General features: G+C 54.7%; 2 protein-coding genes and 2 long non-coding RNA genes across 12 annotated transcripts; 1 reads left to right on the top strand and 3 right to left on the bottom strand.

Moving 5' to 3' along the window:
- Positions 1–946: 946 nt before the first annotated feature.
- Positions 947–6112, bottom strand: MAZ (MYC associated zinc finger protein). Of its 6 annotated transcripts, none has more exons than XM_031007121.3 (6): positions 5973–6109; positions 5253–5339; positions 4301–5160; positions 3842–3905; positions 3394–3565; positions 947–2059 (listed from the first exon to the last, which is right to left on the bottom strand). In XM_031007121.3, the coding sequence occupies exons 1-6, from the start codon at positions 6006–6008 to the stop codon at positions 1905–1907; spliced, it is 1374 nt and encodes a 457-aa protein (XP_030862981.1). In that variant the 5' UTR covers positions 6009–6109; the 3' UTR covers positions 947–1904. The 6 variants fall into 6 exon arrangements, 5 of the variants coding, with proteins under 5 accessions (XP_030862981.1, XP_030862979.1, XP_055221734.1 ...); XM_055365759.2 differs by lacking the exon at positions 947–2059 and adding an exon at positions 2394–2596 and having other exon boundaries at positions 5973–6112; XM_031007119.3 differs by lacking the exon at positions 5973–6109 and having other exon boundaries at positions 5253–5720.
- Positions 2056–4492, top strand: LOC109023655 (uncharacterized). Of its 3 annotated transcripts, none has more exons than XR_008672633.1 (4): positions 2056–2266; positions 2844–2961; positions 3278–3418; positions 3681–4492. It is a non-coding gene; the product is annotated as an uncharacterized lncRNA (long non-coding RNA). The 3 variants fall into 3 exon arrangements; XR_004069210.2 differs by lacking the exon at positions 2056–2266 and adding an exon at positions 2441–2576; XR_008672632.1 differs by lacking the exon at positions 2056–2266 and adding an exon at positions 2491–2576 and having other exon boundaries at positions 2892–2961.
- Positions 6113–6765: 653 nt separating the features above from the next.
- KIF22 (kinesin family member 22) lies at positions 6766–22674 on the bottom strand. 2 transcript variants are annotated; one of them, XM_004057445.5, is made up of 14 exons: positions 21359–22674; positions 15080–15275; positions 13646–13773; positions 13400–13554; positions 12963–13172; positions 12653–12883; positions 12366–12519; positions 12099–12234; positions 9215–9383; positions 8542–8701; positions 8084–8151; positions 7125–7337; positions 6977–7036; positions 6766–6888 (listed from the first exon to the last, which is right to left on the bottom strand). In XM_004057445.5, exons 1-14 carry the CDS (start codon positions 21426–21428, stop codon positions 6841–6843), a joined length of 1998 nt encoding a protein of 665 aa, XP_004057493.1. In that variant the 5' UTR covers positions 21429–22674; the 3' UTR covers positions 6766–6840. The 2 variants fall into 2 exon arrangements, with proteins under 2 accessions (XP_004057493.1, XP_063556198.1); XM_063700128.1 differs by lacking the exon at positions 21359–22674 and adding an exon at positions 19673–19691.
- A 1974-nt stretch (positions 22675–24648) lies between these two features.
- LOC134757455 (uncharacterized) lies at positions 24649–26900 on the bottom strand. Its single transcript, XR_010131439.1, has 3 exons — positions 26700–26900; positions 26305–26604; positions 24649–24770 (listed from the first exon to the last, which is right to left on the bottom strand). It is a non-coding gene; the product is annotated as an uncharacterized lncRNA (long non-coding RNA).

Raw genomic sequence — 26900 nt, 5'->3', positions numbered from 1 at the left:
CTCCGGCCCCTCCCGCCAGCCCAAGGGAGCCACGCGTTACCCAGGCAACCGGCCCGGGGACCACTCGCGCCCCCTCCCTGCCCCTTCCCACGCGCGCCTCCAGGGGGGACGCCTCCTTCTTAAGTCCCCGGCCCCTCCCGCCAACGGTCACCGGGATTCCTGGAAGAGACGGGGATTTGGGGGAAAACGGAGAGGGTTCTGCGAGGAGACGGGACCAGTGAGACAGGCAGGACCGGGTGGAGGTGTCCCTACGAGCAGGAGGAGGGCAAGGAAGATGGGGCAAGACGCGGGGAGGCTGCAGAGGAGGAGCAGGGTGGGGTTTGGAGAGAATGGAGCCTGCAGAAAGGAGCGGCAGAAACTGGCGCTGGAAGGCTCAAAAAAGGGGCCCTGGAAAGGACGGAGCGGGGACAGGAAAGGGAATTCCAAGGGGCAGGAGGAACTGGGCAGAGGAGCCCGTGTAAACACGGAGTGGCCTATGCCCAGGATGAGGGACAGGTGCAGCTTTCATTCTCTACCTCGCCGCTCCCAGTTCTAGGGCTCGGACTCCCCAGCCTTTCCGCAGCCGCATCCACCCACCATGGCCTCAGGGCCGTGACGCGCGTGGGGAGGGATGCGGCTGGGGGCTGAGCAGCGGCCATGAGTGTGGACGGGGGAGGGCGGCATTCCCGTCTGGCAGCTGTTTGGGTTTCTGACGGGGCCTCTTCAAACCTCCAGGGGCTATTCTGGGCCTGTACGGGTTGGGAATTCCCCAGAGACCTGGAACTTGCTCTCCACAGCCACAGCCTTGGCCCCGCCCTGTATTTGTGCTGCCGCCAGTAAGGCTGCCCCTGGGGAGGGCGGAGCCAGAACCTCACAGCCTCACAGGGCAGAGCAAGGCTGGATTGACGGACACCAGGCCGAGAAGAAACCCTTGGGGTTGGGGGCAGTTCTTAGTGAGGGCAATTCATTCAATCCAGAGCCAGAAACAGGATTTTATTTAAAATTTATTGTAATGGGGTCCGCGCAAAAGGAAGGGGTGGAGGGTGGGGTACATGCAGGGGACACAGGAACACGATGACATGGTCAGGGCCACAACTTCTTCTGTCGTGGGGAAGAGGGATGAAAAGACAAGACCAGGGCTGGAGCTGGGGTGGAAGAGGGGAGGGGGACACTGGCTGCATTCCCCCGCCCCCAGGAAGCACCTCTAGGCCCTGGACCCCTCGCTCACCCTGGCCCCTAAGACTTCATCTCTTCTCTGCCTCTGGCCCTCCTGGCTCTTCCTCCTGCTCCCCTTGACTTTTTCCTCTGACAAATTCTCAAGTAGGACGATGTTCAGGGCCTGACCCCAAACCCCCATACCACCTTATGAAGGTACAACCTTTATCGGCCCTGCTTCTGCCCCTCCTCAAACCTCACCGCTTTCCCTCTTTGGGACAGCTCTGATCCCCCTCCTTCCTCTCCTCCCTCCCCCTGGAAAAAAAAAAAAAAAAGGAAAAGAAAGCACCAACTCCCCGGGGAGGGGCTGCAGACAGCAGGGGGAGAGGACTGGAAGGAGAGAAGAGGACCGTCGAGGGAAGAGGCTCACAAGTCCCTGGGAAGACAGGGCATGGGCTTACAGAGAGGAGAGGGGGTACGGGCAGTGGCTGCTCGTGTCCTCTGCCACCCCTGCCCACTGTCCAGGGGACTTCAACACAACCGAGGGGACAGGTTTGTGTGGGGTCAGGTCTGATAGAAGAGAGGAGCAGGAGAAACAAATCGTTAAAACCTAGCGAATTCCCCTAAGAAAACATTTCTTTCTCCTTTCCTTCTGGAGGCTCCTTGGTTGGTGGGGAAATAGGAGTTGGTGGGAAAAGAGGGGGGAGAGGAGCTTGTACCAAGGGACTCTATACTCCATTTTCCCCTCTCCCCCGCAACCAACTTGGAGCTCACCAGGGTTGGGAGGGAAGTGGCTGAGAGCTCACAGGCACCCCCTCCGCCCCCGAGAGGGAGCCCACAGCTGTGGGAGGGGCTGCTACTGCTGCCGCTGCCGCCGCCGCCGCTGCCGCCGCCGCCGCCGCCATTGGACAAACCTCACCAGTACCTGCACAGGAGAAACACCACGGATCACAGCGCGATCTGAATGGCAAGAGCCTTGCCCTCACCCCACACCTTCCCAGCCTGCTTCCCCTGGGACACAGCCGTTGCTCACTTCCTATCTGGTCCCCAGAGGCCTCAGCCTGCATCCTCACCCAGACAGAGCAGTTCTCAAGGATCCTCCCCGTGCCCAGAAGTCTCCCTAGCCTGAGTGGTACATGGCCATCCCTCGCCTTCCTGAGATCCCCTATTGGGCCCTTTGAGCCCCGTTGTCCCCCACACCCCCCATCCCGCCCCCCAGCCATGCCCCACGCCTTGCCTGGTGGGTGCGGGGGTCCCCCTCAGCAGGTGGGCTGTGGCTGGGGGGCGTCTCCCGGGACAGGGGGGGCGGCCCCCCCCAGATGGGTCTGCATGTGGCCGGCCAGCTGGGCAGGGGTCTTGCAGTGCACGCTGCACAGCTTGCACAGGATGCGGTCAGCCCGCGGGGCCTGGAGCCCGTGGTCCTTCACCGCGTGGATGCGCAGGTATGCTGCCGTGGTGAAGCCTATTGGGGGGTGGATTGGGATGGGGCGGGGGTCAGCCAGGCGGAGACCCCGGAGACGGGGCTGATCTCCTAGGCGGGGGATGCCCTCCTCAGATGGCCCTGTCCTCCTCCCACGGTATCCTTGGTAGCCTGGGGCCAACTGCTCTGCTGGGGCTGGTAGACACAGCCCCTCCCTGAGCCTGGGGCCTGGCTTATGTGGTGCCCGCTTCTCAGCCTTGGTACCTACAGAACTCACTCTCCATGGCAGGGAGACCTCTCCCAGGATGACGAGACACTGACTCCTAGCCACTTGCAGGGTTGACCCTCAGCAGAGACGGCTGTGTCCCCTTCCCTCCAGTGCCCCGCGGTCTCAACCCAGTTAACCGGTGAGTCTGACTGAAGGCAGCTTTCTCTGCTACCCGTGCAGGGTGCGTGCTGGTAAAGCCCGGCCCGTGTACTCCACCTGCCCCAGGAGCTGGAGACAAGACCTTGTGGCTGCGCAGCAGAAACCTTGCCTTGTGACCCCTGGAACTGGCTTTCTTGACTACTCCTTCCCCAGAGCAGCCAAGTTCCACTCCCGCTTTCCCCACACATGACCAGGAGGTTCAACCTCTCTGGCAGATCATCTCTTCCAACCAGGACTTATTAGAGTCTAATGATGTTCATTCAGGTGTCCCCCGCTGCTCCCTTGACCTCTTGTAGGAATCTAGACGCCACGAGCTCTTGGCTACAGCACCCTTAACCCGTATCCGTGGCAAGGCGTCTGGCCAGGCGCCCACCCTCTGCCCCTGGCCCTCCCGGCAGCCCTCGGCATGTACCTTTGTTGCAGAGCTCACAGACATGGTGAGGACCCTGGCTGTGCACCTTCATGTGGTCCGAAATATAAGCCGAGCTCAGCATCTTGCCACACACGTGACATGGCACTTTCTCCTCGTGTCGTACTGTGTGCGCCCGCAGCCGATCCTTCGTGGCGAAAGCTGCCTCACATTTCTGAGGAGGGGGGAGGGGCGTGGGGGGTGTCACAGGAGAGTTAAAGCTTGGTGGGCTGGGGAGGGGGGAGCAAGAGATTAAAGGAATCAGAGCCTTGGGGATCTTTGATCTGTAGGAAATAGGAGTGACATGATGAAACCTTGAAGAAGGGATGAGAAAATGGAGCAAAAAGGCAAAAAGAAGAGAGAGAAAAAGGGGGTCTGAGAGACTGACTCAGACAGCTACCATGAGGATCAAAATCATGAAAACCAGGACAGAAGGAGGGGGGCTTCCTACCTCACATTTGAAGGGCCGTTCTGTTGAGTGCACTTGTCTGACGTGACTGTTGAGGTGATCCGGCCTGGGGACACGTTGGGGTTGGGGTTAGGGCGGAGGTGGTGCGCCCCAAATCCACCAAACTGCACCACAGGCCTTTCCGAGGATCCCTGCGCCTCCTCCCGGAGCCCAGGCCGTCACAGCGCCACTTCAGCAGGAAATCCCTCCCCTGGAGCCCAGCAGCCGCTGCCGCCGCCTCCTCCCACGCGAAGCTTCCGTCAACCCCAAGGCCCACCTCCTCGACAAAGGACCACCCCTTGCTCCCTGGTAACCGGGAGAGGCTTCCTCCCTCCGCCCTGGGAGTGGCTCCCCTTCCCCAGCCTCAGCAGCCGCCTCCCTCCCCGCCAGCCACGGCCAGGCCACCTCCGTCGCGTCCCTCCCTCCCCACGGCCTAGCGGGCGGCCGAGGCCCCGTGCACACCGGGAGAAGCTCTTGCCACAGTGGGAGCAGTTGTAGGGCTTGTGCACAGCGCCGTCATGTGAGCGCACGTGGTAGCTCATGCGGTCCTTGCGCTTGAAGCGCTGCTGGCACACCGGGCACTGGTAGGGCTTCTCGTCCGAGTGCGACAGCTTGTGTCGGTTCAGGTGGTAGACGTCGCGAAAGGCCTTGCCACACATCTCGCAGGCGTGGTTCTTCCGGATGCGCTTCCCCGAGGCGGTCGTGGTCACCACGCCACCGGCGGCCACTGCGGCAGCGCCGCCGCCGGCACCCGCCTCTCCCCCTCCCCCGCCGGCTCCGCTCAGCTGGGGCACGCTCAGGAGGCTCAGGGGCACCATGGTGGGCATCTTCATAGCACCCGAGGGGACCCGACCGGCCTTGGCTCCCGTGTGGATGGCTTCGTGCCTCCGGAGATTGTAGCCGTTCTTGAACTCCTTGGCGCACAGAGCGCAGATGTAGGGCCCCTTGCTCTTTGTCTTCTTCTCCAAGGCAGACGCGACCGGGGCCACGGCGACCGTCGAGGTTGGGGCTACGACGGCGGTGGCCGCCGCCGCCGCCGCCGCGGCGATAGTGGCGGCGGAGGCGGGGGGCGCGGCCTCGGCCGCGGGCGCCGACACTGGCGGGGGTGGCGGAGGGGGCGCCGGAGGCTGCTTCAGGGCCGCTGTGTCCACCGTGGAGGCGGCGGCAGGGGCCGGGGGCGCGGCAGCGACGGCGGCAGCAGCGGCGGCAGCGGCCGCAGCAGCCGCGGCGGACTCCTGGGCGGCGGCGAGCACCGGGAGCAAGTCCACCTGGAGGGGCTCGGCCGCCGGGGCCTGGGGCGTGGGCGGGGGCGCCGGCGCGGCCTGCGGAGACAAGGCGCCGAGTGGGCCGCGGGTGCGGGCGGGCGGGCGGGCGTCCCCCCCGAGCCCGGGCCGCCGCGGCCGGCCCTACTCACCTGGAATGGACTCTGGGCGCAGCCCTGGGAGGCAAAGAAGCGGGACTGGAGCTCAGCCCCGACCTGCAGGGGGTTCTGGGCGTGACCCTGAGGTGGCGGGAAGGAGTTCATGAGGCCGCCCACCCCCCGGGAGTCCAGGCCCAGCACGGGGAAGGGGGGGGCCAGCAGCGTGCAAGGAAACACCGGGAACATGGCCTCGGCCGCAGCGGGGCCCCCGGGGCTCAGCGGGGGCCGGGGGCGCGGGCCGCGCGGGGCCCGGGCTCGGGGCGCCGCCCCCGGCCGGCCGGGCTGGGCCGCGCCGAACGCATGGCCCGCGGGCCGCCCCGCCGCCCGCGCACCCCGGCCGGCGGGAGGGAGGGAGGGAAGGAGGGCGCCTTGCGGGCCGCGGAGCGCCGCGGCGACGGCGGCGGCGACGCCCCCTGGGTGGGGGCGGGAGGCCCCGCGGGGCCGGGGCCGGGGGCGGGGGCCCGGGCGGCGGCGGCGGCGGCGGCGGCGGCGGTTGGAGCCTGGCGGGGCGGGGTGGGGGGAGCGAGGGAGCAGCCTCGGCCCCCGCCGCGCGCGCGCCCAGCCGGCGCCTCGGGGAGGGCGGGGGAGGGCGCGAGGGAGGGAGGGGGACAGCTGCGCGCGCACCGGGCGCGCGGATGGGGGGTGGGACGGGAGGGAGGGCGGGCGGGAGGGGGTGTGGGCAGGGGGGTGGGGGCGGGGGGAGGGGGTTGTTACCTGGAAGATGAAGCTGCTCCAGTTGCTGGGATCCATGGCGGAGGGAGGGAGGGAGGGAGGTGGCTCGCGCTCACCCTGGGGCGGGAGGAGGAGGAGGCGGCGGTGGGGGAGGGGGAATCCGGGGAGGAGGCGCGCGGGGCGGGCAGGAGGGGGGAGGTGGAGGATGGGGGAAGCGGAGCACACTACGCGCGGGGAGGGCGGGCGGGGGGCGCGAGGACACACAAGAGGCTGGAGCGGGCGCGAGCGCTAGCGCGAGCGCGCGCGTGGCCAGCGGGAGGGGCAGGCGCGAGAGGACTCTGGCGGGAGGAGGGACGAGGGACCCAGCAGCCCGAGTCGCCCCGAGCGCGAGACCCCTGAGACGGCTGCTGATTGGCTGACGATGGCGCAGGTGGTGGGCGCGCGGGAGACAGAGCGGCTTCTCTCCTCTTCCCCCCGCCAACGATTCCACCCCCCCTCCCTCCGCCAGCGGCCGTTATTTCGCGCGCACGCGCACAAGGCCGCCGTCGTTGCCGAGCGGGAGAATGGGGGAGCGCGCGCCGGGGGCACGGACGGGGCGGGGCTAATCCCTGAGCGCGCGCCCGCCTAACGGTCGCAGGCCTCATGCTTAGGCTTCCGCTTTTTGCGTCCTGCAGGCCACCGTCCTCCCCGCCCCACTCCAGCGGTGTATTTACAATCCTGCGTTGAGTCGTTCCCCGAAGATGGCGCCCAGTGGAGTCGCCTGCCTTGCTCGCGGCCCACCCCGAGGCGGTCACATCCCGGTCCCGCCCCCGCAGCCCCAAAAATCAGGCGGAAGCACCGGAGCAAAAACTGTATTTATACAACACGGGGTTATACAAAAATTTGAAAAGGCGGAGTGAGGAGACGACGGTCAGGAGGGGCCACAGCGCTGGCCGGCGGCGAGACCCAGGATGTTTGCCTGCAACACAGGAGGGAGGGAGACAGCGACGTTAGAGAGGGGCGCGGGGCGCAGGACAGGCAGAGGAGGGGCAGGGCCGTGACTTCACCTTCAGGAAGGACTCCATCTGTTTCCCCGTTATGCCCTCCACGCGTTCCAGGTCCTCCACCTGGCGGGACAGGATCGATAGGGGACAGGGTCTCGGGGGTACCCGGTCTCCCCCGCCCCCGCCCTCCCCCAGTCCAGTGGGCTGCTACCTGGCTGAAGGGGCCGTGGAGCTCCCGCCAGCCCACGATTAGCTGGGCCTTCTTCGGGCCAATGCGCTGAAGACTGCGGAGATCTCGGGCTGAGCCTTCGTTCAGCAGATCCAGTATTTTTTGGCGCCCATGAGCCAGTAGCTCCGGGCTGATCTGTAGCTCCCAGCAGTCCTCAGCCTTCTCCTCAGGCTCTAGGGCATCCAGGGACTCCAGCTGGGAGGCAAAGGGAGATGAGTGACACGCAGGGCAGCCAAGTGCTTTGGGCTCCTCTGCCAAGACTAGGAGCCCAGCACCAGCTACCTCCTGCGCTCCAGCCTCTTCCTCTCTTGTCAAGTGTGTCCAAAATCCCGCCCTCAGGTCACTCTCTGGGTTAATTCTCATTATGCAACTAGTGAGAGAGGTACTACTCAGTACCCAGTGGTAATATTAGCACCCTTCTCATGGAGTTGCTGTGGAGATCAAGTGAGTTAATGAATGTAAAGCACAAAATAAGCTCTTAAATCTGGTCCCTCATCTCTAAAAGGGAAATAATAAGCTGTCTTTCAAAAAGTACATGGGAGAAAGTAATATGAATAAATTATATCTCCCCCAACCATCTCAGTTTTTGGGTAGTTCTAGTGGTGTTCGATTCTGGGTATGTGCATATGTGTGGTTTCATGCTTGACTGCTTAGGTCATAGTTCCCTAAGTTTTCCCTCTTAAGCTTGTAGAGGGTAGAAGCCAGGCTACACAGTGGAACATCCGCTCTGCGAGGTACATCCACATCACTGCCTTCCACCCTAAATGCCCTGCAAGGAACCATCCATCACCACATTCCAGGGGTAAGCAAGTTGAGGTCTGTTAGTAGCTGGCGGCCATCATCCAGTTCGTTTAACCCCAAGGCCAACGCTCCTCCCCCTAGAGCCTACTCCCCCTTCCTTCTGGGCTCCAGGTGTAGCCTAAGCCCCCAGCTACTTTCACCTTTCTCTTCCGGCCTTTATTCTTCAGGATGTGGATCTCGGCATTTGGGGATGCTGCCTGCTCCTGAACTGAAAGTAGGAATTGAGAATTGGAGTCAGGGCAAAGGGTACTTTTCACCCTCCCTGGTAGCCCTTCGGTTCTTCCATTTCTGATTCCCCAGCTCCCCTCCATCCAGAGTTAACCTGTTGTGTTTCCACATGACCTTTTTTATACCCGCATTTAAAGGAATTTCAGTCAGTCTTGCATTATCTTCAATCCTCTACTCGTTTGTCCATCCCACTGTACTAAACACCCGAGGGCAGAGCACCCCCAGCACTGCCTCAGAGCCTCCTCACCCCTCCCTGGGACTGGTATGTGGTGGGAGAATATGAATGACATGGAGACAGCTGCTCCTAACACTTCCTCCCTTATAGGATCTCAGCTGCCTTGGCCCCCCTAGCCCCTGGAGTCAAACTTACTTAGCTGTAGGGGCATCACCACAGCCTTTTTCAGGGGCTTTGCCCCTGTGACTGTGCGATGTGAAAGGGGCCGGAGCATTGTGGGACAATGGTTCTCCTTTTCCTCAGCCTTCTGGGCCAACATCTTGGCCTCCAGTTCTTTTTGCTTCGTCTTAAGCCTCTGTTGGAAAGGATCAGGGAGATGTGATCCAGACCCAACTCCAGGGCAGCCTGAAGGGCAGTGGGTTACCAGGGTGAGTATGCAAGGCTCTGAGCCCCCAGAGGGCAGGGCTAGGACCAGTGGGAGGTTACCAGGAGACAGGTGGAGCCTAACATAATTAAAGGCTTTCTGTGATTAGGGGGCTACCCAGAGGTGGAACAAGCCTCTGCAAATATTGAAGGGAAAGGCTTTTCAAGCACAGTCCTCAATTAATTGAGCTGGGCTTTAGGAAATGTAACGTTTAACATTTGTTGCTTTTACTTTGAACTTTTTCTTCTCACCCTCACATCTGGTCTCAATTGTCTGTCAAAGTTCAGCCACGTTAAGGACATTCAAGCAGAAGCTGGAGAACTTCCGGTATTGGGAGAAAACTGGACTCTAGTCCAGCCTGAGTGTCCTTCCCTGTCTGAAGATCCAAGGATTGCTTCTCAAGGCCAACAGGAATCCCAGCTCCCACATCCCTAAAACACGTACCTCAATCTCTAGGTCCTTCTCTTCCACTGTCTTCATTAGCACCATCCGCTCTCGCTTTGGGGTACTCAACAGAGGGGCCCCCTGGCTCCCCTGGGAGGCAAGCAGACGGTCCAAGCTCAGGAGGCGCTCCAGCATGGCCGGGTCCATGCTGCTTAGCTTCTGTAGGGGGCTGAGCAGAAAAAGAAGTTGCTCCCCACCTACCTCCTCCCTCATCACCACCTACAGCAGCAGGACTCCCCTCACCACACCTTAACTTGGTATATCCTGTAGCTCCAGAACCTAATGTTAACTTGCTAGGCATCCAGTTTCTCTGGGTGCAGTGTCTTCATCAGGTGAAGTGACTGCTCAGGGATGCCAGGAAATCAGGCAAACACTTGAGTGCCAGGTATGAGAGACCTAAGACACTGCCCTGCCCTGGAGGCACTGTCTACTGAGGAAATCAAGAGACCATAATAAGGTGACAGCCAGGGCAGTGCCTGTCCATTTGGAGGAGCAGTTGCGGAAAACATCACAGAGGATGACATCTTTAGCAGGGCTTTGAAATCCACCGAAGACCTCAGCTGCCAAGCTTCCCTGCTGTGGGCAGCTGGGAAAGCCTGTTCAAGCAGAGTCCTGACTGACTCTGAGCACGGTAAGGCTTAACATTCTTTTTTTTTTTTTTTGAGACAGGGTCTTGCTCTGTCATCCAGGCTGGAGTGCAGTGTTGAGATCACAGCTCACTATAGCCTTGGCCTCCTGGGGCTTAAGCAATCCCCCTGCCTCAGCCTCCTGAGTAGCTGGGTCCACAGGTGCATGCCACCATGCCCAGCTAATTTTTTAATTTTTTGTAGAGATGGGGTCTTACTATGTTGCCCAGGCTGGTCTTGAACTCCTGGGCTCAAGTGATCCACCCACCTTGGCCTCCCAAAGTGCTGGGATTACAGGTGTGAGCCACTGCGCCCAGTCAGCAACGTCTAACATTCATTTATTTTGCCTGGAATCTTGCCCCACACCTCCTCACATCTGTATCAATAATCTTTCCAGGTCAGTTTGATGCCACCTTTCCCATGACGCCAAGCTTAACAATGCATCTCCCTTCCTATGCTGTGAACTGGCTCCTGGAGGACAGGGACACTCCTGTGCTTTCCATGCTGCCTTGGAAAAACAGCATCAGAACATATGTGGGCAAACACTAGAAGTCATCTCTTCCTTCCTGGCTCTCACAGCAGCAGCAGCAGCAGCTACTCCTTCCTGATTCTGAATTCTCCACCTGGTATCACATACTGATGTTCCCATCTGACTTCCTCTCCTGTGAGGCCCCCAAGCTCTGGGTCTGCTGGGTTTGATGTGCCCAACTCTGAGCTTCGCCTTACTCAGAGTGCCTGTCTGACAGCTTACCTGTGCACATTTCTGGGTGCACACAGCAGTGGGGACTGCTGACAGATGGTTTGGGAAAGACAAGACTGAGAGATGGGGTCATGAGTGCACAAGCATCTTCTTGTGTGTGGCATCTTCCTTAACTACAGTAGCCCCCTGGGACAGAGTGGGCACTAACCCTTGGCCACCTCAGGTCACCTCTGTTTAGTAGTTCACAGGCTTTATTTGGGCTAGGGGTAGAAACAGGGCAAAGTTAAAACTGCAACTGGCTCCTGGGGGGTGGAGGGAATAGCGCAAGGGCTAAATGGCCAGACACAGAAAGCAAGACCCCTGAACAGAGATGACCTGAGGATTAGTACATACTGGGCCATGAGGTGGGGTGATCGGAGTTGGGGCAGGAGGTGACACAAAGGACTTAGTTTAGAGGCTTTATCTGGATTGAGGGTAGCAGCAGTTAGGACAGCAGCTGGCTCCCCGGAGAGTCATGGAGAAGCTGGGCACTGACAGACCAGATGGTCTCAGCAGGACAGCTCTTCCAAGTCTCCTTTGCTTTGCTCTCATGGATCTGAAAGATCTGATCCAGATCACTCCTTGAACCAGAAGCAAAAATGCTCATCCTTGAAACAGCTGTCCCAAAGTGAGAAGTTTTGCTGAAGGCTAAAGGGGTTGGAAAATGGAAAGGATCCCCAGGAGGAGGCCTCCTTAGGTCCCCAAGGCAGCAGCACTGAGGAGAGATTAATCTTAGACTTTAGTGATTCAATGGAGTAGAATTTGGGGGGAATTTATTTATTTACTTATTTATTTATTTATTGAGATGCAGTCTTGCTCTGTCACCTAGGCTGGAGTGCAGTGGCATGATCTTGGCTCACTGCAACCTCCACCTCCCAGATTCAAGCAATTCTTCCTGCCTCAGCCTCCTGAGTAGCTGGGATTACAGGTGCCCACTACCATGCCTGGCTAATTTTTGTATTTTTAGTAGAGATGGGGTTTCACCATGTTGGCCAGGCTGGTCTTGAACTCCTGACCTCAGGTGATCCACCCGCCTTGGCCTCCCAAAGTGCTGGGATTACAGGCGTGAGCCACCGTGCCTAGCCGGGGGTGAATTCACTTATTTACTTTGAGACGGAGTCTTGCTGTGTCGCCCAGGCTGGAGTGCAATGGCCGCAATCTCAGCTCACTGCAACCTCTGCTTCCTGGGTTCAAGGGATTCTCCTGCCTCAGCCTCCCGAGTAGCTGGGATTACAGGCACACACCACCACATCCGGCTACTTTTTGTATTTTTTAGTAGAGATGAGGTTTCACCATGTTGGCCAGGCTGGTCTCGAACTCCTGACCTCAGGTGATCCACCCAACCTCAGTCTCCCAAAGTGCTGGGGTTACAGGAGTGAGCCACCACATCCGGCCTAGGGTGAATTTAATGGGAGAGGAACAAGATCACAGCTCTCTGCTCAAGGATCTGATGGGCATTGCAGCTCTGCTGCTAAGCCACACATCAGGAAGGGGATACACCCAAGGCCCCACTGCTCACCTGAGTTTCTGGGAGGCAGAGGCTGGAGCTGCCATGGGCTCAGGGCTCCCGATCTCCTCTTCCTCAGGGCCTCGGGCTCTCTTTGCCTCTGGTGGACCAAGCAATTCTTTCTGAGACAGCTTAACAGGTCCCAAGACTAGACGATTGGAGGATGGGGTGGAGAGAGGGATTGGGGGTGGTCAGCCTCTGTGCTGATGCTTGGTGGTTTCAACAAACTCCCTAATTTCCAGACCCAGCGTTTCCACTCCTGCCTCCCCCAGTTCTCACCATAAGGCTGCAGGCTCTCATTGGTAAAAGGCCGATTGATCACCTCCTTGGACCTGGCAGCAAAGTTGAGTGCGGAGACTGTGTCTAGGTAGAAGCGTCTCTCAGGGGCAATGTTGGCAATAAGGATACTGTGGGCTGAGCCACCCAGAGAGTCCTGAGGGTGAGACCAGGCAGTGGGTGGGTCAGAAGCCCAGCCTTCCTATGCCTCAACTGCTATTCCCCACCCCACAGCAGGCCTGAGAACCTCCTTCTGCAGCCCCTTCTTCCCTGAGACAGGTGGGCCTGACCTGCAATAGGCGAGTGAGCTTGCTGTCCCGATAAGGTACACGAGGGAGGCCCTGATTCAGCGCATCTACCACTTTGCCCAGGACAAACAGGGAGGTGTTGATGGCTCCGCTCTCTTTTAGCCGAAGGCCCTTGTTGCCTGTGCGCCGGTTGTCCTCTGACCCAGCCAAGTCAATCAGGTAGAGTTTTCCCTCTCGCTGGCGAAATGGGGCCAAACGTTCCCGCTGGTCCACCTGGGGGTAAGAACAAAGGTCTCGTGCTTAGCTCAGGCTCCTGGGCTTCCCAGTTCCTCGTCCCTGTCTGCGGCCTCACCTTGACCAGGAGCACAGCATGACTGCGGGAGGAGCGCTGGTTGAGCCGGGTGGCTCCTACAGTCCGATTTCGACTGGCTGGCAGGAAGTGCCGCTCAAAATCAGCAAAGCTAGTGATGGGCTTCTGGGTGAGACCCGGAATCAGGATGGTCCCCCGGCAGTCTTCTCGGATTACCAGGTCTCCCGAAGCAGGGTCCAGGAGGTCTAATACCTGTGTAAGCAGTGAAGGGGAAGGGCAGTTCTCCATAGAGAGGCTGTTTCTTCCTGGGGATCAGTTTCCTTTCTCTGTTCTATTCTCGGAGTTGTACCATCTGCTACCCCAGTCTCTGTCTTTCTAGGTCTCACCTTACCTCCCTGCTACAGCAGAGCTTCATGTTCTAGAACCAGGTCTTACTTTGACCCTTTGTTGCTCCTCTCCCAACCAGCACGGGGCCTCACCTTCTCCTGGTAGATCTCTAGGTAAGACATGGTGACAGAAAGGGCCCATGGCCGGCCCTCGGCACCCTCCTCCCTTGTGAGCTGCAGGAGGTCCATGAGAGCCCGCGGGATCACCCCAGGTTGCTCTGGGCTGCCCAGCATTGTGTGCGTCTTCCCTGGGAAGAGAGTGGAGAAAACTGTGAGGTTTTCCTCTCCGTTTCCCCAGCCCTTTCTGACCCATAGCTGTTTCTTTTCTGGCTCCCTCACCAGCTCCTGTGGGTCCATAGGCAAGCACGCTGGCATTCTGCCCTTCCAGCAAGTGCCTTAGGATGGGCTGCACTGAACCTGCATAGATGTCCTGCTGAGTACTCCTCTCCCCATAGAAGGCATCAAACCTGCAGGAAGAAAGAAATTAGCGTGTGTGTGTGTGTGTGTGTGTGTGTGTGTGTGTGTGTGTAAGGGGTGGAGTGGGGTGGGGGTGGGTAAGGGATTCTACTCTCATCTGGACCTTGGATTTAAGAGAACGTCTCTATCCCCTTTCTTGTACAAAGACCTTAAAAAGGATCCACCTAACACCTACTCCGTCCTCATCTCTTTATTGGTGTTAGGAATACAGAGATGGATCTGATATCCCTGCTCTTGGAGTTTTGCAGTCTGGTAGGATAGATATCCACGCTTTGCTGTGATTTAGGAAACGAAGATAAGAACACTCTCTCAAAGGAGTAACTGATTCTGCTCAAGGAAGGAAGATTTTGACCAAAGAAAGAAATTCTGAGAATCAAGAATAGCAAAAAAGCAAGGCTTCCCAATCTTTTTCAAATGGCTACATGTGTAGAACATTGTATTTTACACCATAATGGGGAAAATAGAGGATGCTGCTTATGACTGAACTAGACTCCACATACCAATCACCTATCCACCGCGTTCTGGTGGAGAAGCTGCAGCTTAGGCCACAGCAGGGAGTTTAATATATATTGAGGGAATGAGGCTGGAAAGAAACTGAAGCCCAAATTGTTAACGGCCTAGTATGGGAGCTAGCAAACTTCTGTAAAAAGGCAGATTGTACATATTTTTAGGCTTTGTGGGCCATGTGTTCCTTTTACAACTACTCAACTCTGCCACTGTAGTCAGAAAGCAGCTATAGACAATATGTAAATAAACGATAAAATTTTATTTACTGAAAATCTTACTCCTGATCAGATTTGACCTGCAGGCCATGTTTTGCCAGCCCCCGCCTAAAAAAACAGGCCAAGGAGTTTGAACTTTAAATCCCCAGTAGGATTATAAAGTAGCTGCCCTTCTGAGTTCTGTCCCCAAATCTGGGTGGTCTTCTCTGACACTACCCAGCTGCAGCTTGGGTAGGCTGGCTGGCAGGTCTGTGTTCCCCCAACCCTCCTCATATGTCCCCCAGCCTCTACTTGGGGCTCACCTGCTCACCCTCATTGCTCCTCCCTCTCTGTGCACAGTAATGTATGTTTGATTCAACCTCTCATCTCTCCCTACAGTATCCCAGAGAGGGCCCATCATGGGGGCACCTGTCAACATTTCCTAAGTGAACAGTGAAGGCTCAGGGAACAAAGCGGTGGTAAGGAGGGTGCAAGGATCCTGGGGAGGCAGGTCGGAGAAACTCTCTGGGGAACGTGGGCAGGCCTAGGAGAGGGAGGTGATGGCATGAGGGAAGAGGAGTGGCCTGAACCTTACTGGTATTTGAGAGTCTCCTGGTGGTTCCTCCAGTTAGCAATCTCTAGAGAGCAGCTGTCCATGCCCCGCACACAGGGGGGATCACTTGCTCCAGCTGTTCCATCCACAAATGGCCGCAGTCGCACAGCCACCCTTACGCGGGCTGGAGGTGGACGACGAGTAGCTCCAATCTTGCTTAGCCGACAGCGACCAGCTCCTGGAGGAGAGAAGATCACTTTTAGACATGAAGTATGGTGGTAGCAGAAGAAGCAGGGACCAACTTTGCTGGGCGGGCTGGGGGCCACAGCTCATGTTGGAGAAGCTCATTCTGCCCTGGTCATGTTGTGGACACCCCTAAGCTTGGCCTCAGTGCCTTCCCTGCTCTACAAGCAAGTGCACCAGGTGTATAGCAGGCTTCTCAGACTGTAATGTATACACAAATAACCTGGAGGATCTTGTGAAAACGTGGATTTGGTCTCCGTCTCCCTGGTGTGATGCCCGAGATTTTGCATTTCTAACAAGCTCCCAGGTGATGCTGGGCACTTAAAAAAAAAAAGAGAGAGAGAGGGATGGAGTCTCACTAGGTTACCCAGGCTTGTCTTCAACTCCTGGGCTCCAGCGATCCTCCTACCTCAGCCTCCCAAAGTGCTGGAATTATAGGCAGGAGCCACCATGCCTGGCCCAGGACATGTTTTGAATTGCCAAGGGTGAAGTAGACCAGCACCTCACAGGGTTGTTCTAAGGATTAAAAGGGTTGACATCTGACCGAAACCTAAACCAGACAGCGAACTGCCAGAATTTTCTGTGTGTGTGTGTGTGTGTGTGTGTGTGTGTGTGTGTGTGTGTGTGTGTGTTTTTGAGACAGTCTTGCTCTGTCACCCAGGCTGGAGTGCAGTGGCATGATCTCAGCTCACTGCAACCTCCACCTCCCAGGTTCAAGCGATCCTCCCACCTCAGCCTCTCGAGTAGCTGGGATTACAGGTCCCCAACACCACTCCTGGCTAGTTTTTGTATCTTCAGTAGAAACAGGGTTTCACCATGTTGGCCAGGCTGGTCTCAAATTCCTGACCTCAAGTGATCTGCCTGCCTTGGCCTCCCAAAGTGCTAGGATTACAGGTGTAAGCCACCCCGCCCAGCCTGTACCTCCATTTCTTAACTGGGGTTTCTAATATGTATTGAGACGTATGTATACTCACAGACCCACCCACCCCTGCAAACTGTTAATGATGATCTTCTCTTGATGGGGAATTATGTGGGTTCTGCAAAAACCACCGACATGCAATTCTTCTCTCATGTAAACTTAACCCTGAATTTGCTTCAGATGATTAAGTTTGTTTTGTTTTGTTTTGTTTTAGAATTGGCAACTGAATTATTTTTATCATCAGAAAACACAATGAAGATAAAACTTAAAAAAAGAAAAGCCCTCTATTTTTGTGGGGGTTAAATGAGCTGAAAATATCTAAGGAGAGTATTACTCTATTTTACGTTGGAGGATAACATACTGTAGCTCATAGTGGAATTCAAACCTAGATCTCTTCCCCTCTAAAAATCTGCTTTTAATAGGATGCTGTATTGCTTCCTTATTATGTACCAACTGGGAAAGCTCCTGGCAGCTCTTTCCCTTCCTTGCTGGTGGTAGCAGCTGGTTGCTAGGAGCCATAGGCCTCGCAGAAGGCAAAAGGCTGGCTGGTATATGTAGCCAACACAGAAACAGCAAGACGAAAAGGCAGACAGATGACCCCTACAAAGAATCTTACACCTAAGTAAGGCATGCCCATAAGCAGATGGGCTGTTTCAAAAACTGAACCTCCATTCCATCATCTGATAAATGGGGCTACTAATACCATTTCTCACGTTATGGTAGCAAAGCACTTGGACATCTAGTTCTCATTTGTTCCTCATGGCAATCCTGAAAGTCAGGAGCAAGCAGGTAAAAACCTGCAGATGCATGTGTGCAGATAGAAAATTGAGGTGCACTGACTTGTCAAAAATATGTGCAGGACCTTCCTCTGACTGCTTTCACAGGATGTTTTGGGAGAACAGAAAGATGGCAGATGTAGAAGCACTTAAGGAAGCGCAGTGATCAATCTAAGGGGAAGGGGAAGTCAGTAATGAGGTAGAGTGTAGACTCTGGTCAGACAGAACTGGACTTCAATTCCAGCTCTGACATTTATTAGCTTGTGACCTTGGACCTTGGTTTCCTTGTCTGTAAAATAAGGTTGGGGGTGGGCCTTGGGCTTTTTGAGAATTTGGCCGGGTGCAGTGGTTCATGCCTGTAATCCCAGCGCTTTGGGAGGCCAAGGTGGACGGATCACCTGAGGTCAGGAGTTCGAGACCAGCCTGGTGGTGAAACCCTGCCTCTACTAAAAATACAAAAATTAGCCAGTTATGGTGGTGGACGCCTGTAATCCCAGCTACTTGGGAGGCTGAGGCACAAGAATTGCTTGAATGCGGGAAGTGGAGGTTGCAGTGAGCAGAGATTGCGCCACTGCACTCCAGCCTGGGTGACAGAGCAAGACTGTGTCTCAGAAAAAAAAAAGATAATTGAAATAAGTGCCAGATAAAGTGGCAGCACAGTGACTAGCACATAGTAGGTAGGTTCATTATTCAAGGTAAAATGGCCTGGGTTGAAATCCCAGCTCTGCCATTTACAGCTAGCTAAGTAACCTAGGGAAATTATTTTCCATCCCAGTGCCTCAATTTCCTTACCTGCAAAATGGGAATAAAAATACCTCCTTGTTAGGTTGTTAGGTGAGTAATTAAGGTGATTCATGTAAAAGTGCTTAGAACATTATCTGGTATTTGGTGAAAGGCCAGTAAGTGCTTTTTAATGTCCGTCTCCCATTTTCCAGATGAGGAAACCTCAGTATAGAGGGGTTAGCTGACTGACCCAGGGTCAACAGCTAGTGAGTGACAGCTTCAAATGAAGATCTAACTCCAAAGTGCTTTATATGAACCCTCCTCAGCCTCCTTAGCCCCTTCATCTTTGCATCTCATAAGAATGTGAGGATTCAAAGTAATAATGTACATACAATGTTTAGCACAGTGCCTGGCAGCAACTGCTCAGTCCTTAGCTGTTATTATTACACCCTTTCTCTTGCTACCCACTCCTCCATCCCTGCAACTTGCTTCTGCCCTCACTATTCAGCAGGGTCACCCATGACTTCCCTAGTGCTAGATCCAGTAGGCATACTCAGCCTCAATCCTGTTGGACCTCCCAGAAGTATGCGACACTCTTGGGAAACACACTTTTCCCTTCATTTCCATGCCCCCCACCTTCCTGGTTGTCTTACCTAGTTTTCTGTTCACTCCTCATCCTAGGATCCGTCTATCCTTTCTCTAGACCAGCATTTCTCAACTTCAGCACTACTGACATTTCGGGCTGGCTAATTCCGTTGTGGGGCTGTCCTGTGCATTTAGACTGTTAGCATATGCTTACTAGATGCCAGTAGCATTCTCCACCCTCACCCTCAAGTTGTAACAACTAAAAATCTCTCCAGACATCTCCAAATGTCCTGTGAGGGACAAAGTTGCCCCGAGCTGAGACCACTCAGATTCATTTCATAGGCAGGTCACCCGCCCTCTTGGCTTCAGTAACATCTTACAGCTGATAAGTCCTATTGCACGTTCTGCACAAGAGCTCTCAACTGCAGACCCACGTTCTGAACGGCTGCCCTGACAGCTCCTTTTTTTTGAGACAGAATCTCACTCTGTCGCCAGGCTGGAGTGCAGTGGCGCTCTTGGCTCACTGCAATCTCCACCTCCCAGGTTCAAGCGATTCTCCTGCCTCAGCCTCCCGAATAGCTGGGACTACAGGTGCATGCCACCACGCCCAGCTAATTTTTGATTAATTTTAGAGACAGGGTTTCACCATGTTGGCCAAGATGGTCTCGATCTCTTGACCTCATGATCCACCCACCTTGGTCTCCCAAAATGCTGGGATTACAGGCGTGAGCCCGGCCGACGGCTCCTCTTAAACTCCACCTGTCCTAAACTGAACCCTCCTTCCCCATCTCTCTGCAGCCTCCTCCTTTGATCTCTGATGTAAATGAATGGCACCAACCCCAAAAGTGGGAGTCTAACTCCAACGTCTCTTACCTCCCACATCAGTTCATCATTAACATCTGTCAAGTCTATCTCTTTAAATCTCTCTTGAACAAGTCCACTTCTCTCCACTCCCACTGCACTACCTCTGCCCAAGGTCATGGTCTTTACAGCCTTCCTTGCTGGTGGTAGCAAGGTGTCTCCCTGCCCTCTAGTCATTCCCTCTGTTTCCTTCCTTGCAGTGTAAGTTACCAGTCATGATGAATTTCCTTCACTTCCTACAAAACTCCAAGTTCTCTTGCACCTTTGGATTTTTGTCCACGTTAATCTCTCTCCCTAGAATATCTGCATTGCTCCCCACCCCACCCTGGAGTGACTGAGGTAAACACATTTTAACTCCTCTTAAAAAACAAAACCAAAAACCCTTTCCTGGTAGACATTAAGGCTTTATCAGGTGCAACCACAGCTCTTGTTAGCCCCTCCGTAAGCATTTGTCACACCCCACTATTGCGTGTTTGTCACTTTCTCCACCTGACTGCCAACTGTGAGAACAAGTTTTATCCTGCTCACCTTTCTAACCCCAACACCTGGCGCAGAGTAGGCCCTCAAGAAGTATTTGCTGAAAAAAATTAAGATTTAGTGAATATACTACTAATCACTGGCTTGTTAATTTCCATCATGAAAGTGGCTCACGGCCATTCCTGCCCCAGAGCTCACAGTCCAGGGTAGGAGGGAAGAGGGGAGGGCCACATGTAAACAATTATTTACTGCACAAGAGTCTAGCCCTTTCATGATAAAAGCAACCTTGAGCTTGGACCAGGCTAGCAATTATTAATTTTCCCTTCTTTCACAATTCCTAAATTTCATTCACTCTTCTCCCTTTTATTGATGAGGAAATTGAGCTAAGAGAGCATCTTTGGCCTCTTTTACATCATAAATAAGAAAACACTTGCTGTTCTTGTCTTCTTAGTCAAGGCCTGGCAAACTCCTATCCAACCTTTGAAACCCATCTCAAGTACCATTCACTCCCTTAATGAAGTCCTCCCAGAATACTCAAGGGCTTACTTCAGATTCCACACACTCAGTTTATACACATCTCTCATTGTGTTTCGTATTACATCTGCGTATGTGACACTCTATTGAAACAGACTGTAAATTCCTCGAGGAAGGGACATTATTCATTCAGGCATTTTCATATCTACCATGCACCGGACACAGTGCATCTTCGAAGGGTAAGGGGAGACTGTGCTCAGCCAGCAGGGATAACATGTACTTGGGCATAATGGTTAAGAGCAGAGGTTCTACAGACTCCTTGAGAGCGAATTCAAGCCCCAATATTTACTAGTTGTGTTAACTCTAAACAAACTAACCTCAGTTTCCTGTGTAAAACAAAGACAGTAATAGTAACAACCTGATAGCATTGTGTGGACAATAAATGGTTCACCACCATAAAATGCCTACAACTGTGCCTGGCACATAGCAAGAGCTCTACATGTGTTAGGCATTCTCCTAAATGTCTGTTTCCCCACGAGGCTAACGAGGGCTCCAATGAATTACTATGGCGCCCACCATCATCACTAACCAGGATTAAGTCTCCGGGTTAGAGAGGCACATGTAAACAAATACTCACATACAAGATTTTGGGTGTCCTAACAGCCTTTCCAACCCTAAAATAGCATTCACTTCCATGCTAGAGTGAAAGGAAATTTTAGTCTTTTATTTCGTTTTCCTGTAATCGCAGAGCATCTGACGCTGCCAACTCAAACCCAGCAGCAGCCGGGTCTGTTCCTCAGCCCGTCCTCCTGCATCTCTCAGGGATGTCTCTGCACCCAAACACCATGTCCCACACAGAACCCTTCCCAAAACACGCCTCCGGCTCCCTTCTTCTCGTGGCTAGAGCGTCCGCCACTCTTCTCTTGCTTATTCAGGTGATCTCCAGGGATGAGGCCATGACCCCCGTTTCACAGACGAAGAAACCGAAGGTCACAAAGGAAAAGTGCGCGGGGTTCAAGCCAAGAGCCTGGACCGGAGACCCGAGTCTACTGACCCAAGGGGAGAGCAGGAAACAGGGAGAAGGCAGGAGCCAGGCGGGGCGACCGGCTCGCGACCCCACACTCTCACCGTCCCCCTCTCCCCGCCCCTGCGCCATGGCCGCCTCTCCGCGACAACCCGCAGAGCCTGGACCACACTCCGACACATGACTCCCACTAAGCTCCAGACGTCGGTGCCCGCCTTGCCCAGGCCGGGCTCAAGTACCTGAGATCGCCGCCGCTGAAGCTGCCGCCATCTCGCGTCGCCTCTGCTGCGTCGAGCCGCCCGCGGCCATTCCACTCCCTCCTTGGGCCCGCCTCTCCCATTCGAATTCCCCGGTGCCCCGCCCCCTCTCCCAGGTTCCACCAATCACGACTACGCGCCGCCGGAAGCTCCTGCGTGTGGGTCGCCACTATCCCGCCTTCCAGCGCTCGCCTCCGGGTCCCCAAGGTTCCCCTGGTCAGGACGCATGCGCGCGCGTGGGCCGCGCAGCCGTTGATGTCTGGAAGCGCGCTGCGATACGAACCCCTACGCAGGGATGTTGGCGACGGTGGCCGCTGGGGGAGCTGCTCAGCGCCGCCCGGCACTAGGCTCCCTTTCCCTTTACTTTCTGCAGTTTCTTGCCTCCGTGGGTGGTTGGCGCGTCTGCGGAGCCAGGGTCGTTGTGTGGATCGTGGGACTGCAGCCCCAGCCAAAGGGCTATCACGTCTGGTCGGTTCTGTAGATCTGGGCCCCAGGGGCTGGACTCTGGGCAGTCACGTTGCACTCGCTGCCTGCTGGGCCCAAGGCCACTGTAGGTCCCCTCGCGTCCGTGTCAGCCCAGGAGAGCAGCTTGGATGTTCCTGTCTTTATAACTTGGCACTCAGCACGTAGGCGAAGCGTGGAAAACGCTTAGTCTGTGATTCAGTCCCACTCACCCACGGTTCCGGTTCCCAGTCCTTAAGGGTACAGCGGTCCGTTGAGTAGCTCTCTGTCCTTTCTGAAGGGTTGGCTAGGGACGGTCATTCCACTTTTGAGCACCAGGTAGGTAGGGCCCAGGTTTAGACATTATGTTCCACCCTGTTGAACAACAAAACAAAACACAGGCCGGGCGCGGTGGCTCAGTCCTGTAATCCCAGCACTTGGGAGGCTGAGGCGGGAGGCTCACCTGAGGTGAGGAGCTCGAGACCAGCCTGGCCAACGTGGCGAAACCCCGTCTCTACTAAAAACACAAAAATTAGCCGGGGATGGTGGCACGCCTGTAGTCCTAGCTACTCGGGAGGCTGAGGCAGGAGAATCGCTTGAACCCGGGAGGTGTAGGTTGCAATGAGCCGAGATGGTGCCACCGCACTCCAGCCACGTCGCCAGAGTGAGACTCCGTCTCAAAACAAAAAACACAAATCTTAGATCAGTGTTTCTGAAACGTTTTGCCTTGGGATCCCACTACAGTTTTTAAAAATGAGGCCTCCAAAGATGTTTTGTGTATATGAGGGTTTTTGTTTTTTTGTTTTTGAGACAGGGTTTCACTTCCATCTCCCAGGCTAGAGTGCAGTGGCTCAATCTCGGTTCACTCCAACCTCTGCCTCTTGGGTTCAAGTGATTCTCCTGCCTCAGCCTCCCAAGTAGCTGGGATTACAGGTGTGCACCACCACGCTCAGCTAATTTTTGTATTTTTATGGAGACAGGGTTTCACCATGTTGGCCAGGCTGGTCTCAAACTCCTGACCTCAAGTGATCCACCCGCCTTGGCCTCCCAAAGTGCTGGGATTACAGGTGTGAACCACCAGGCCTGGCCGTATATACTGTGTGTGAAGTGAAACTAAATTAAAGTTGACATTAATGAATTTAAAAATTACAGTAACAAACCCGTAGACATAAAAAGTACATCTAAGTAGTGGTTGCCAGGGGATGGTGAGGGGCTGAGGAACTGGCACTACAGCAATAGATATAACGAGTTTCTTTTGGGGGTGATGGAAATATTAAATATTTTGGAATGAAGTAGTGATGATGGCTGCATAACATAATAAACATACTAAAAACCAGAGAGGTGTGCACTTTTTTTTTTTTTTTTTGAGACATAGTCTCTCTCTGTTGCTCAGGCTGGAGTGCAGTGGCACAATCTCGGCTCACCGTAACCTCCGCCTCCCGGGTTCAAGCAATTCTCCTGCCTCAGCCTCCCGAGTAGCTGGGATTACAGGCATGCACCACCGTGCATGGCTGATTTTGTGTTTTTAGTAGAGACAGAGTTTCTCCATGTTGGTCAGGCTGGTCTTGAACTCATGACCTCAGGTGATCCATCCGCCTCAGCCTCCCAAAGTGCTGGGATTACAGACGTGAGCTACCAAGCCCTGCCTAGACCTCCATCTCTTTTTTTTTTTTTTTTTTGAGACGGAGTCTCGCTCTGTGGCCCAGGCTGGAGTGCAGTGGCGCCATCTCGGCTCACTGCAAGCTCCACCTCCTGGGTTCACGCCACTCTTCTGCCTCAGCCTCCCGAGTAGCTGGGACTACAGGCACCTGCCACCACGCCCGGCTAATTTTTTGTATTTTTAGTAGAGACGGGGTTTCACCGTGTTAGCCAGGATGGTCTTGATCTCCTGACCTCGTGATCCACCCGCCTCGGCCTCCCAAAGTGCTGGGATTACAGGCGTGAGCAACTGTGCCCGGCCTACCTCCATCTCTTAAAAAATAAAATTAGCCAGGCATGGTGGCACACACCTATATTCCCAGCTACTTGGGAGGCTGAGGTGGGAGGATTGCTTAAGCCCAGGAGTTTGAGGCTGCAGTGAGCCGTGATGGTGCCACTGCACTCTGGCCTCAGTGACAGAGGGAGACCTTGTTTCAAAGACACACAAAAAAACTAGATTCTCATATCTGCTTCTGCATTCATGCTGTTGTGATGTCACATATAATATAGTATTTTGAATACTTCACTATATACTTGAGAAACAATGCAAGAGAAGTCAATTGGTATCTTAGTTTTATTATGAAAATAGTTTTGAACTTGTAGACCCACTGAAAGTGTCTCAGGGACTCCCAGAAGTCTCTGGACCATACTTTGAGAACACCTGACACTGGCAATTGGCACTTTGGTCTTCCTTGCCTGTCAGAAAAGGCTGTTCAGTTTTCACATTTGTTGCCAACTCCAGATATTTGGTAAGAAACCTGCCAGAAATAGTGAAAAGAGCATAGATCGAGGAGATAGGGCTTCTATGTTTGAATAAACCGTTTAGGTACAGGGCCTTGGTGCCAGGCTGCCCAGACCAGAGATTTAGCCTCTTTGTGCCTCCATTTCCTCAGATATTAAAAGGGAATAATGGTTGAAATACCTCCTAGGGTTGTTTTAAGGATCTGCATCTGGCTGGTAGAAATTAGGGTGGTTTGGCCAGGCGTGGTGGCTCACGCCTGTAATCTCAACACTTTGGGAGGCTGAGGCGGGCAGATCACCTGAAGTCAGGAGTTTGACACTAGCCTGACCAACATGGGGAAACCCTGTCTCTACTAAAAACACAAAAATTACCCCGGCGTGGTGGCACACACCTGTAATCCCAGCTATTCAGGAGGCTGAGGCAGGAGAATCACTTGAACACAGGAGTTGGAGGTTGCAGTGAGCTGAGATTGCACCACTGCACTCCAGCCTGAGGGACAGAGCAAGACTCCATCTGAAAGAAAAAAAATTAGCCAGATGTGGTGGCATGTGCCTATAGTCCCAGCTACTTGGGAAACTGAGGCAGGAGGATCGCTTGAACCCAGGAAGTGGAGGTTGCAGTGAGCTGAGGTCATGCCTGTGCACTCCTGCTGGGGTGACAGAGAAAGAAACAATTGATTTTTAAAAAATAACTTCCAGGCCGGGTGCAGTGGCTCACGCCTGTAATCTCAGCACTTTGGGAGGCTGAGGCAGGCAGATCATGAGGTCAGGAGATCGAGGCCATCCTGACTAACACGGTGAAACCCCGTCTCTACTAAAAATACAAAAAATTAGCTGGGCATGGTGGCGGGTGCCTGTAGTTCCAGCTACTCGGAAGGCTGAGGCAGGAGAATGGCGTTAACTCGGGAGGCAGAGCTTGCAGTGAGCCGAGATGGCACCACTGCACTCCAGCCTGGGTGACAGTTGGAGACTCCTCAAAAAAAGGCTGCTCACGATGGCTCACGCCTGTAATCCCAGCACTTTGGGAGGCCGAGATGGGCGGATCACAAGGTCAGGAGATCGAGACCATCCTGGCTAACACGGTGAAACCCCGTCTCTACTAAAAATACAAAAAATTAGCCAGGTGTGGGGCGGGCGCCTGTAGTCCCAGCTACTCGGGAGGCTGAGGCAGGAGGATGGCGTGAACCCAGGAGGCGGAGCTTGCAGTGAGCTGAGATGGCGCCACTGCACTCCAGCCTGGGTGACAGAGTGAGACTCTGTCTCAAAAAAAAAAAAAAAAAAAAAAGTTCCAAACTATGTCTTTAAAAGAAGCAAAGGAGGTCAGATGTAGTGGCTCATTCCTGTAATCCCAGCACTTTGGGAGGCTAAGGTGGGAGGATAGCTTGGGTCTAGGAGTCCAAGACCAGTCTGGGCAACCTAGTGAGACCCTTCTGTACAAAACATTTTAAAATTAGCCAAGTGTGGTGGCGCATGCCTGTACTCCCAGCTACTTGGGAAGTTGAGGTGGGAGGATCACTTGAGCCCAGGAGGCTAGGTTGTGGTGAGCGGAGATCATGCCGCTATTGTATTCTAGCCTGGGCAAAAGTAAAACATAGAGTTTGTGCCATAAAAAATAATTGGTGGGTCTAGGCCTGGCGCGGTGGCTCATGCCTGTAATCCCAGCACTTTAGGAGGCCGAGGCGGGCAGATCACGAGGTCAGGAGATCGAGACCATCCTGGCTAACACGGTGAAACCCCGTCTCTACTAAAAATACAAAAAATTAGCCAGGCGTGGTGGCGGACGCCTGTAGTCCCAGCTACTCAGGAGGCTGAGACAGGAGAATGGCGTGAACCTGGGAGGCGGAGCTTGCAGTGATGCACTCCAGCCTGGGTGACAGAACGAGACTCCGTCTCAAAAAATAATAATAATAAAATAAAATAATAATAATAATTAGTGGGTGAGGCCGATGATTCTGTCCTTCAAATATGTGAAGATTAAATTAAGGTCATCTGGGACACAGCAGCAGTGATGGAGAAGAGAATGGGGGCTGGATGATAGAGGACCAGACCTGGAGGGTCTCGTGGAGAAGGGGTCCTCGAAGAGATAATGGAGCACCATGGGTGGCCAGGAAGCTATGCCACTCTATCCCACATGGACACCCTTTGCCTTCACTTTTATGTACTTTGATATAACAGCCGCATTGGCCGGGGCGGGGCACTACCAAGAGGCAGGACTCAGCCTGGGGTCCTGCTTCCCAGCCCCCAGGTAGCTCTCTGTAGAGGGTCCTTCCCTGCAGGCAATGAGCTCCCCGTTTGTAGCGGCTGTGCATGAGTTAATTGATGTCTTCATTGGAATGGTGAGGCTGGGTCTGCAGAAGAGGAAAGAAAAGAGTATGTTAATTAAAACTGTCAACTAAAGAAAAACTCAGGCTTTTAAAGAATTACTTTTATTCACAAATCTTACCTAGAATGGCAACCCGTGAGCGACTTTGAGAGAGTTTCTGTTAGACTGCTCCAGCCCGTAGTTTGCGTTCGGGTGCTGGTGGGTCTGCCCTGCAGAGAGTTGCGTTAGCAACCATCCCTCCCTCCAGCGCTCGCCTCCGGGTCCCTAAGGAAAACGTTCCCCTGGTCAGGACGCTGGAGCGCTCATGGGCCTCGCAGCCAT

Source organism: Gorilla gorilla, chromosome 18 (assembly GCF_029281585.2).
Source record: "Gorilla gorilla gorilla isolate KB3781 chromosome 18, NHGRI_mGorGor1-v2.1_pri, whole genome shotgun sequence".
Classification (NCBI taxonomy): Eukaryota; Metazoa; Chordata; class Mammalia; order Primates; family Hominidae; genus Gorilla; species Gorilla gorilla.
This window is presented reverse-complemented; position numbering and strand designations above follow the sequence as displayed.

Coding starts and splice junctions, on each gene's coding strand:
- MAZ (XM_055365760.2), bottom strand. CDS start 5,444: ATGTTCCCGGTGTTTCCTTGCACGCTGCTGGCCCCCCCCTTCCCCGTG. Junction 5,161..5,252: donor GCGCCCAGAGTCCATTCCAG/GTGAGTAGGGCC, acceptor TTGTCTCCGCAG/GCCGCGCCGGCGCCCCCGCC. Junction 3,906..4,300: donor TGTGGCAAGAGCTTCTCCCG/GTGTGCACGGGG, acceptor ACGTGTCCCCAG/GCCGGATCACCTCAACAGTC.
- KIF22 (XM_004057445.5), bottom strand. CDS start 21,428: ATGGCCGCGGGCGGCTCGACGCAGCAGAGGCGACGCGAGATGGCGGCA. Junction 12,884..12,962: donor ATGCTGTGCTCCTGGTCAAG/GTGAGGCCGCAG, acceptor TCTTACCCCCAG/GTGGACCAGCGGGAACGTTT. Junction 12,520..12,652: donor AGCTCACTCGCCTATTGCAG/GTCAGGCCCACC, acceptor TCTCACCCTCAG/GACTCTCTGGGTGGCTCAGC.